The 11794-nt window shown below is 38.8% G+C and overlaps 1 protein-coding gene across 3 annotated transcripts in view; it reads right to left on the minus strand.

Moving 5' to 3' along the window:
* Positions 1-11357, minus strand: part of MED23 (mediator complex subunit 23) — a 43568-nt gene extending 32211 nt beyond the window's left edge. For all 3 annotated transcript variants that reach the window (XM_061130362.1, XM_061130361.1, XM_061130360.1), the window contains exons 1-9: positions 11124-11357; positions 10732-10763; positions 10493-10580; positions 7534-7658; positions 5370-5481; positions 3845-3943; positions 2960-3061; positions 2449-2518; positions 1162-1274 (exon numbers count right to left, since the gene is read on the minus strand). In XM_061130362.1, coding sequence (XP_060986345.1) covers positions 1162-1274; positions 2449-2518; positions 2960-3061; positions 3845-3943; positions 5370-5481; positions 7534-7658; positions 10493-10580; positions 10732-10763; positions 11124-11171 — 789 coding nt within the window. In that variant the 5' untranslated portion in view covers positions 11172-11357. The remainder of the gene's footprint in view (positions 1-1161; positions 1275-2448; positions 2519-2959; positions 3062-3844; positions 3944-5369; positions 5482-7533; positions 7659-10492; positions 10581-10731; positions 10764-11123) is intronic.
* Between the last annotated feature and the right edge of the window lie 437 nt (positions 11358-11794).

Here is an 11794-nt window from a genome sequence, read left to right on the forward strand (position 1 = left end):
ACTGAGTTGAAGGGACTTGCCCATGGTCATAGAGAAAACTTTAGGAATGGCTTCGGCCACAGTCACGTGAAAGTCTTAAGCATCACTGTAAGGAAAGGATTTTCTGCCCAGAAATCTAATCAAAGAGGAAAGGGGGCAGTTTCTAACCATTATTCTGCAAGTGTAAACATAAACATCATTTCCAGATTCGGGAGGACAAGTGCATCGGCAGCACAGGGCTTTATAGTGTAGATTCCGAATCAGATTATCTGAGCTCAAATCCTGACCATACTGTCTGCTAAAGCTAACACCCCACTCTGTGTCTCAGTTTCATCACCTGGATAGTGGAAATATTAAGATGATAGTTAAGAATAAAAGCTGTTACGAAGTAAAGTTCTTAAAACTGTGCCTGGCATATAGGAAGTACACAATAAGTTTACCTGTTTTTATTACTGCTATGATTGTAAATTCCATGTACTTTATCACTTTTTCATCTTTCAAAGCTTTGCTGACTAATATCCCAAGAGCTGTGGATTGTCACCTTAGTTGTACTATTTTATCCTCCTTCACTTTGGGATAAGTTTCCCAATCACTCTCTACATCATTTTTGACATGAAACATTTACATGAAAACTATTTGGCCCTCCCTATAACCTGCTCTGTCATCACGCCAAACCCCAAGATAGTAAGATAAATCTGCCATATGTGTTTCATCAAAGCGCTATGTCTATACCTCATATTTCATATTATGGATATATGTGGATTTTTCTCCTTGAGAAATTTCTACTCTACTTTTGTCCTTCCCCACCTCTCCCCTTTTGACAAAAATGCAACAAATAAGGAGGCTCACTCATCAAGTTTTAGGGACACTGCAAATTCACTTTTGGTCCTTGCTTTGTAAAGGAAAAGTGAAAACAAGGAATCAATTTAAAAATTCAGTTTTCTAACACCAAGTACTTTGCCAGAAGTGGACTGCTGGAATGTAAACACCTGCAATATCACAAACCACAGGCTAAACTTGGATCCTGAAATCATGACATAAACCATGGTTTATGGTTATAAACTATCTTTCATTGAATATTTACTTTTTCAGTCTATGAAGAGACAATTTAGCATTACACAATATATAATCTTGGATGAAGACTCTGAAGGATCAAAAGCTCCTTCATATTGAGCAACATACCTTATCATATGGCAAAAGGCCTTTCAAAGGAAAACGGAGAGTGGCAGGGTCCAATTTCCATGAATTACAAATGGCACCCGAGTTATTTACAACTGGTAGAAGGCTGCAACGGCCTGTAGGTGTTACAAAAAAGGCTTGTAAGTAAATGTGAACATAGCAATGCCTAGTCCTTCATTCACTCTACAAATAGTTAATGAATATTATGCTGAACCAGGCACTGGTTAAAAATATGTTTTAATTAGCTAGAAGTCTGGGAATTTTCTTTCAATATTTTTAGTCCAGGTGGTTAAAGACCAATTTGCACAAGACTTCCAAACTCACAAATGTTGCATTTGTCCAGGGACAGAGTTCAGCAAGCCACAATCCATGAACCAAATCCACCTGCTCCCGTTAAGTTTCACTGGAATTCTATTCCTTCTGCACTCTAAGGGCAGAGTTGAGTAGCTCTAAGAATGCATAGCCCACAATGCCAAAAGTATCTGTTGTATCACCATTTATAGAAAAAGTTTACAGACCTTTAATCTTGGGTCAAACTAAGTAACTTTAAACAGGATGTTCCTAGAGGCCTTAGATGTAGTACTTGACCATTGATCAGTTCATGTATCTAAATGCCTGATAAATGTTGTCACTGGGATGTCCTACAGGCACCTTAAGTTCAATATAACATAAACTAAATTCATCCTCACTCTTCTCAAATCTGCACCACTTTCCATAAGTCATCAAATGATGTCAATATCCACTCAGTTAAGAAAGCTAAAAGCCTAAGAATTATCGGTCTAGTGTCCTTTTCATTTCTTTTCTGTATTTTCAGTGCCCAGAATAGCACCTGACTCACAGAAAGTGCTAAAAACTTGGTCATTGATTAAATAAGGGTCTATAATCACAGGCTGTTCTCAGGCTACCATGATTTCTAGAAGTAATTCAGGAATATACATATGAGAATTGTAAAAACTGCAAATCATGTGCTTATTTTTAAAAGGAAATTCAGAGACTCTAATAAACATGAAACAAGTGGAAAACAAGATAAATTATATACAGAGCAAAGGTGTGAACTGGAATGGGCTGGGAGTCAGACAATGTGGTGCACTAGAGCCAGAGAGACAGATCTGCTGAGACTTCCAGGTGCCTGGGGAGCAGAGGTATACGCTATAGAGATAAAAGCTCCTAGAGTTACACTAAGATGGCAAGTCACCAAGACATGTGTAAGATTTCATCCGTCAACTTGGTTCAGTAGTCAGCTCGCTAAAAATCAGGTACTATTTAGAATATTTTAAATTATAATCCTACCACAAATGGAGTTTATCCTTGCTGTTGGCCTGAAGGTATCCACAAAGTCTGATACCAGGTTTCCAAGTAACTAAAACAAAATAAAATGAAAACAAGTAAGTGGAGAAATAAAATCAAGATTGCTCTGAATATAAGAATCATTTACATAAAACAAGATAATATGTAAAGATTCAGTACAATTCCTGGCACATAAAACTACTCAAAGGTTAGTTCCCTTTCACTTCCTCCTAAACAATTACTTACCAGTTTATTTATCCCTGAATTAAGCCAGGTCATACCACCATCTCCTTAGCTATTTGATGAAGCTGCGTGTATTTTACGACATGATATATATAAACTATCTCAACAGAACAGCAGAGAAATGAAAGAAATGCATCATAAAAAAAAAAAACCACATATTATCTAAGGATAAAGTGACCATTAAAAAATGAGCACACAAAAAATCAGATTAATATAATAATTTTTAATATAAATTTCTATTAAAATTAAAAAAAAAAACCATCAAATTTACCCAATGTGGAAGTTTTCCCTCAGGATATAGTTTCCTGATCTCTGTGACTGCAAAATATGCTGGTAGTAAACAAGCATTTCTTTCCAAGATATATGCTATAACCTAGGAAAAATAAAAGGGCTATGTTATTATTTTGAATAGTCCCACAGATGTGCCATTTAAATCCAACAACAACAATATTTAAAAAGTAGAGATATTATTTCATGGATTCAGTTGGCTTAAATATAGCATAAAAATTCATTTAAGTGTGAATATCTAAAAATGAAGATTAATACAATGATTGCTGATAGTAAATAGCAGACTAGATTCCTGATAGTAAGTAACACTGAACCTGCATTAAATATTGGTAGGCTTCCCTGTTGGATCAGGTGGTAAAGAATCTGCCTGAAATGCAGGAGACCAAAGTTCGATCCCCGGGTCAGGAAGATCCCCTGGAGAAGGGAATGGCAACCCACTCCAGTATTCCTGCCTGGAGAATCCCATGGACAGGGGAGCCTGGCGGGCTAATAGTCCATGGGGTCAAAAAGAGTTGGAAACGACTGAGTGACTAAAACCAACAGGAAGGCAACAGACTAAAATAACAGTTCTTGTAACACTAGATACAAAGCACAAAGACCTTTAAAGTGGCTCACAGGCTGACATCTCATAACGGTTGAAGATACAATACCATCAATATTGTTGTTTTCATAATTAAAAACTATGAATTAAAATGGATAATTTCCTTCTGAAATACAGTGGAAGTGAAATAGTACCTTTAAAATATGATTTTTGTAGAACTAAAGAAATGGAACATTTTACAAACTACTATAAATTTTAAAAGCACAGAACCATAAAACTAGACATCTTTAGGAGATGATCAGTGAATTGCAGACAAGTTTAAATTACCTCTCTTGCTGCCAAAAGCTGCTGTACAACAGCTGAGCTCACTGTATTGGGAATCGTCAAGATTTTCTCCAAAATCACTTTTAAGAGATCGCGAACACCCTGGTAGAACAAAAAGTCATAGATTAAATTTTTAAGAAGTCCCGGGTGCTGGTTAAAATGCCTAAAGCTTTCAAGATTATATACTTGGAAAAATATGTAACCCTCAAAGTCACACTTAATTTTTCTGAACCAAAGCTAACATTCAAACCCCTAACATTAAGCCAAGAGAAGCATCATGTTCCAAAGCAGAATTTTAAAGAATGGCTTGCCATATGAATGAACAAAGGAAATCATTCATAGATTAAAATTAAACTTTTCACATTCTGTTCAGCTTTCCTTACTTTCGTACCATTACAAAAGTTTCTATTATTATGAGGGACCAAAAAGTTTAATTTGAGCTTAACAGACAAAAATATATTTGGAAGAACTTGAAAACACTGAAAAACATGGACAACAAATATTCAACTTTTTGGCAGACAACCCTTTCTGCACCTTCCTTTTGGTATATATTCTAACTTCATTCTCTCTTTCCCATCATTCATCACATACTTTAACCCCTCAAACTTAGCCAACAAGGCTATTCTGCTAACTAGTCATCTATTCAGCTCTATTACCAGCTGCATTTTTTCAGAGCAGAATCTAATACACAAAGAAGACATTTCATTCCATAGTGTAAACTATGTGATCAGTCTTGTAAAAGACAGACAGAACATATACATGAAAGAAACAATTATGAAGCACCATACAAATAAGGAGGTAAAGAACTACATATTAACCTGCTAAGAAAAGAGAAGTACACGTAAATAGAAAACAATCAGAAAAGGCTTCTTAGAACTAATTTTGTATGAAATCATGACTCTGGCCAATAATTATCAGTTAAATCATTTGAGATCAGTGAAAACACAGATATAACGCACAGGGTCAGGTATCCGGAAGTCTTTCAAGAGACAATAACGAAAGTGGCTTGCATGAAGCAGAAGCTTCTGCAGCGGTGGAGCTCCTGAGCTGTGTTATGAAACATAACTAGAGTGTCTGTTGTTGCTTCGGTCAGGAGCAGAGTGCTGAAGGTACCAGTGAAGGAATGACAGTGTCCGAGGTGGCCAAGGTGAAGCAGGATTGGCTCCCTTTGTCTGCTGATGCCTACATCCCTTCTCAATTCCACACCTCCCTGCTCTATGCTCTTCCATTGGAAAGGGGCCCCAACATCATAAGATCTGTGGCGTGAGAGAGCCGAGTCTGCCTGGTGACTCGCTACTTGTCACAGAAGTTCAGTAGCCGCCCGCACTTCAAAGAACGTTGGGAGAGGAGCAGAGACCTGTGGGAAACACTGGGCGATTTTAAACTCCTTCAAGAAATACAACAAAAAAGAGACAGACTTTACAAAGGCTTCCACTTCCTTTCTCCTATGTGAAATTAAAATAATATACATGGAAAAATTAATCATACCTGACAGTGATTATTTTTTATAATCGGAAAAAAAAAATACCTTGTAATCCACTCCTCCTATTATTTTCCGAACCAGTTTAAATGTTAAGGCCCAGAGCTGCGTTCTTTCCCATTCAAGTGTGTCAGAGTTTATCAGGGATTCACAAACCATCCTAGAAAACACGAATACCCATTCCAGTTACAAGACAGAATTTCTGTAAGTTCTCTAATAGCCAAGGTCCACAAACTCTGCATATTATATTTGTCATAGTAAGTGTTAATAATTGTCATAAAGGTACATTACTCAAGCACACTTTCAAAAAATTACATAAAGCATTTTGTATTTTTTTACTTATATGAAAGACTAAACCCAAAGTAGAACTAAACCCAAAGCAGACTCCTTACCATCTTGAGCCACCAGGGAAGTCCTAAAGGAGAACTGCTGCTGCTGTGGCTAAGTTGCTTCAGCCATGTCTGACTCTCTGCAACCCCATAGATGGCAGCCCACCAGGCTCCCCCATCCCTGGGATTCTCCAGGCAAGAACACTGGAGTGGGTTGCCATTTCCTTCTCCAATGCATGAAGGTGAAAAGTGAAAGGGAAGTCGTTCAGTTGTGTCCGACTCTTAGTGACCCCATGGACTGCAGCCTACCAGGCTCCTCTGTCCATGGGATTTCCCAGGCAAGAGTACTGGAGTGGGGTGCCATTGCCTTCTCCAAAGTAGAACTAAGTAATATTAATTATGTTATATTTTTGCTAGAAAGAAATGTACCAAAAGCTATTGGCTAAATGTTTACCATTAACCAATTAGTGGCAAATTGTGTTTTTCTAAGATGGCTGCAATAAGACTTTCAACCCCATGTGGTCTTCTAAAATGTGATATTGATGCTCCTCCCAGGAAAAGTATCAGTGTCAAAAAGGTAGGAAAAAAATCTATCCCTCAGTTTGGGCAGGTCCAAGACTGGCAAGTGAAAGGCTTTCAAGGCAAGGTGATACGGCTTCTGCCGAGCCCTCTTACGAATGCTTGCTCCTGGATTCCACGACACTGCGAGAAAGCCAAGGTCACACAGAGAAGGCATATGTAGGTTCCGGCCAACAGTGCCAGCCGAAGTCTCTCAGGTGACAGTCAGGCACACGAATGGGAATATCTTGACTCTCCTGAGAGTCCCCTGGACTGCAAGGAGATTAAATCAGTCAATCCTAAGGAAATCAGTCCTGAATATTCATTGGAAGGAGTGATGCTGAAGCTGACGCTCCAATACTTTGGCCACCTGATTTGGAAGAACTGACTCATTAGAAAAGACCCTGATGCTGGGAAAGATTAAAGGCAGGAGGAGAAGGGGATGACAGAGGATGAGATGGCTGGATAGCATCACTGACTCAATGGTCATGACTCCAGTCATAGCCACCATCCAATTGTAAACACAAACCTGAGAAAATCCTACCTACTCCTTGTCCAAGCAAGCACTGTAATCATGAATGTTAATAATAAAAGGATTACTACTGTTTTAAGCCATGAAGTACTGAGGCAATTCACATGCAGCAAAAGGTAACTGGAACTGACCCAGGAATTTCACTCCTGGGTACATAACCAAAAAATACAAAACCAGTAATCTGAAAAGATACACACATCCCAATGGTCATAGCAGCACTGTTTATTATCGCCAAGATAAGAAGGCAACCTAAGTGTCCCTCAACAGATGAATGGTTAAAGATGTCTCTCTCACTCACTCACACACTCACACACACACACACACACACACACATATACAGTGAACTACTACTCATCCACAAAAAAAGAATGAAGTTTTTCCATTTGCAATAACATGGACAGACCGGAAGAGTATTATGCTAAGTGAAATAAGTCAGACAGAGAAAGACAAATATTGTATGACATAACTTATATGTGGAATCTAAAAAATTCAACAAACAGATCAGTGACTATAACAAATACAACAAACACTACCTGGAAAAGCTTGTCAAAGTGAGTGATTTTAATCCCTGGGCTCAAAGGCAAAGCCGGCCTGGTTTTGAGCACCTGAAGTATACAATTTCAAGAATACTGCATCCTCGAAATTAAAACTGAGATACTATGAGGCACTTTTTGCTGACCGTAACTGCCTTCTTTATTCTCTTATCCTTTTACAACAATCACCTCAACCAATTTCTAAACATTAATAAAAACAAGAAAACTTTTCGACTGCTCATACTCATCATTAACCATACCTGGGTGGAAGGAGACCAGTCTCAACTGCCATTGCTAAGCAGTCGTAAAGAAAAGAAATTCTTTTCGGACTGTGCTGGCCATGAATGAATTTAACAATCCACTGGATGCACTGTTCATGAGATTCCTAGAAAATCAGAAAATGATCACATTTTAGGTCTAGACTTGTATTTTATAAATAACAAAGAGCTAACAGTATCTGGGAGTATAAATGAAGACTATGTATGAGATACTTCATTATAAATTAATGGATGAAAACAATTTAAAAATAACTGAAAAAATTCAGATTTAGTAATTGAGTTATATTAAGCTTAAAATCACACAATTATATAGATTAAAACATGCACCATTTTTACTACATGGGACCTCCAAAAACAGTATGATTTTATGAACATATTCATGACCAACAAAGAAGTCTAGCCAAGGCTGAGTAAGGCGCTGAGAGCAGTGTCCTTCAAGGCAGACATAAATACCCGTCACTGGGGGAGAAATCCACTATGAACTACAGCAGCCTCAGGAGAGTTCAGTGACTCTGACCCCTAAGAGCCAAATCAGTCATGAACTAATGACATTTCCAATTACCAGACTTCCAAAACTTCAAATCTGACACCAAAATGTGGTGCCCAAATCAAAGACTACATTCCAGAACATCCTCAAGATGTCCTGCTGTGCTACCACTGTCCCTCACTCACATTTCTATCGCTGAATAAACAGATCACCAGCCCAGGTTGGATGCATGAGACAAGTGCTCGGGCCTGGTGCACTGGGAAGACCCAGAGGGATTGGGTGGAGACAGAGGTGGGAGGGGGGATCGGGATGGGGAATACATGTAAATCCATGGCTGATTCATGTTAATGTATGACAAAAACCACTACAATATTGTAAAGTAATTAGCCTCCAAGTAATTAAAATAAATGGAAAAAACAAAACAAAACAGTGCTGGTTTAGAAATACTTATTTTCTTCCTGGATCCTCCGTTAGAATCCAAAATTCTTGAAGACAAGAGTTTTATCTTAACTCATAAATTGTTTAATCAATTATTAAAACATTACAATATGTTAGAAAGATGTAAGATGTTCAATATCATTCACAGAAATGCAACATAAAACTACACTGAGATAAAATTTCTCATGCTTTAGACTGATAAAGATCAAAAAGCTCATTAATATGCTACTGTGAGGCTTGACGGAATAGCAATATATACCCCACTCATATATTGCTAGTGGGAGGATAAACTGGTAAAACCCTTATGGAAGCTATTAGATTATTTTTATAAAAACTACAATAAGCAACCTAGATGCCCATCAGCAGATGAATGGATAAGGAAGCTGTGGTACATATACACCATGGAATATTACTCAGCCATTAAAAAGAATTCATTTGAACCAGTCCTAATGAGATGGATGAAGCTGGAGCCCGTTATACAGAGTGAAGTAAGCCAGAAAGATAAAGAACATTACAGCATACTGACACATGTATATGGAATTTAGAAAGGTGATAACGATAACCCTATATGCAGAACAGAAAAAGAGACACAGAAATACAGAACAGACTTTTGAACTTTGTGGGAGAATGTGAGGGTGGGATATTTCAAAAGAACAGCATGTATACTATCTATGGTGAAACAGATCACCAGCCCAGGAGGGATGCACGAGACAAGTGCTCGGGCCTGGTGCACTGGGAAGACCCGGAGGAATCGGGTGGAGAGGGAGGTGGGAGGGGGGATCGGGATTGGGAATACATGTAAATCCATGGCTGATTCATATCAATGTATGACAAAACCCACTGGAAAAAAATAATAAAAAAAAAAAAAAAAACTACAATAGAAATATTCTCTGACCCAGCAATAATATATTCTGTGTCCCCTGCCTAAAACTATTCATTATAGTATCATTTAAAGAGAAAAAGGTAAGAAGCAACCTAGCAGATGGCGGGGGACTGGTTAAACAAAGGACGGTGCAGCCATTTAACAGGATATAATGCGGCTATAAGAAAGAGGGCAGAAGTAACTTGAAATGGATTGATATAAAATTACATCAATTTGAGAATTTAACAGGGAAAAAGCAAGGTGCTAATGAATACTGTACATGGCATACAGACATTCTATAACAATGATTCTATGCATTAAACATTCTAGAAAGAAACAAACTGGAAACGCGGATCACAGACAGAAAAAGAAACAAATGACTAAGCTAAGAGAAGCAGAAGGCAGATTACCCACTGGGTGGAACTTTTGGTACCCCTCTGCATTTTGTACCATATGAATATATTAAAAAATAATCAAAAGTAGAAGAAATATAAGAGAATGAATGTACTGCAACTTTGCAATTCATTTCTGAGTAGTGAGTCTTAGTCACTAGCGGCTCAACGGTAAACAGTTCTCATTTTCCTATTTATAAGGCATCATAAGAAAGTAATGCACTACTGGATCATGAGCTCTTTAAGGTTCAAACATTTTATCTTTTACAAGGCTGCAATTTCTGGTGAATGCTCTTTATTATTTTCACTGTACTTGCCTCAATTTTGTTTAAGTATCTTTGGATCCTTACTGTCCCATCTTTGTATCTTTACTATGGTACCTTTCTTATAATATCTTTGTATCAATGCTGGATCAGTTCCTTTGCTGATTAAATGAATGAAGTTTTTATCCATTGCAACTCCTAACACAGTTGTTCTGAAGTGCACTAAATAAATCAGAATAGGATGAAAATGGTTTTATACAATCTAACTTGGGAGAGATTTATAAAAACAACTCACACTGTTTCTACAGTCAACTTGATTTTTCAATACAGATTCTCTACTGGGAGTTGAAACAAACGGAAGCCAGAATAGACAAATAAAAGATGATGACAATTTTATTTCTCCTTTTCCAGAAAAACCTTAACAGCAACATCAAAGTAAGTGTAAAAAAATAAAGGGCCAAGAATCATCAGCTGAGTGTATTAAAAATGCAGTGCTCACCTGAGAAAGACCAGCCCAAAACTGTCTGAAGGCCCCTAGACAGCTAATAAGTTTTGTTTTTTCATCTTCAGGGGTGTCCATAAACATGCTAAAAAAACAAAAATCGAATTATTTGCCACTAGTTTTAAAAAGGTAATTCAACATAAACAGAATAGTAGATCTTATAAACCTCCAGGACAGATCTAAAGAAAATCTTATAATTAGGTAAAAACACAAAGATCTGCCATGTATACACTTACCCAGGGAAAGCCTCTTCTATAATCTCCGTTTTCTGTTAAAAAACAAAAATAGTAAACAACATGATTTTTTTTTTTTAATTATTATTTTAAGGGAGGGAGAGGGGCCTTCCCGATCAGAATAATACAGTGCAACATAGGGCAAATCACCTTAGTCAGCAACGAGCAGAAACAAACAATACCCACCAGCCTGGTCTGTAACAAAGGGTGCTGTGGATTTCAAATGAGACTGAATTTGACAGTAGTTTGAGAATCGCTCAGGCCTTGCACACATACTCGATGTCACAACAAGGAAGACGTGGGGAGAGGTTGCGCGGGCCAAATTTCTTGAGCCGCTGTCCCCGAGCCACCCCCTCACCCAGCCATCGCCCAGGATCCCTGGCAGTTCCACTCACCACCACCTCCTCAAAAATGCTCTGCAGTTGCGTCTCCATCTGGACCATCACCCTCGCCTTCCGCGGACGCCAGGAGCGCGGCACGGGTCAGGCCCGAACTCCGGCAATGGATGGGCAGAAGGCCGGAGACGCCTGCCGGTAATTTCAAGTCGCCGGACTCAACTTCTTCCTCGGGCGCCGAGCCGGCACCGTCCCCTCCGGGGCCCAGCAATCAGCCGGAACCCGCACGGAAGCCTGGAGCGCTGGGTGTGCGCGGACTACGGAACTCACGGAAACAAGAGACCCAGCCAGAGGGTTCCGCCTGTGGAGAAGCGCGATCCACGAGCCAGATGCGAGCGCCCCCAAGTGAAACCTCCAGCCCAAGGCACCGCCGCCTGAGAAATCTGTATGCAGGTCAAGAAGCAACAGAACCCAACATGGAACAACAGACTGGTTCCAAATTGGGAAAGGAATACATCAAGCCTGTATATTGTCACTCTGCTTATTTAACTTATATGTAGAGTAATCATGCGAAATGCCAGGCTGGTTGAAGCACAAGCTGGAATCAAGATTGCCGGGAGAAATAATCTATAACCTTAGATGACACCACCCTCATGGCAGAAAGTGAAGAACTAAAGAGCCTCTTGATGAAGGTGAAAGATTAGAGTGAAAAAACTGGCTTAAAGCTCAGC

Source organism: Dama dama, chromosome 26 (assembly GCF_033118175.1).
Source record: "Dama dama isolate Ldn47 chromosome 26, ASM3311817v1, whole genome shotgun sequence".
Classification (NCBI taxonomy): domain Eukaryota; kingdom Metazoa; phylum Chordata; class Mammalia; order Artiodactyla; family Cervidae; genus Dama; species Dama dama.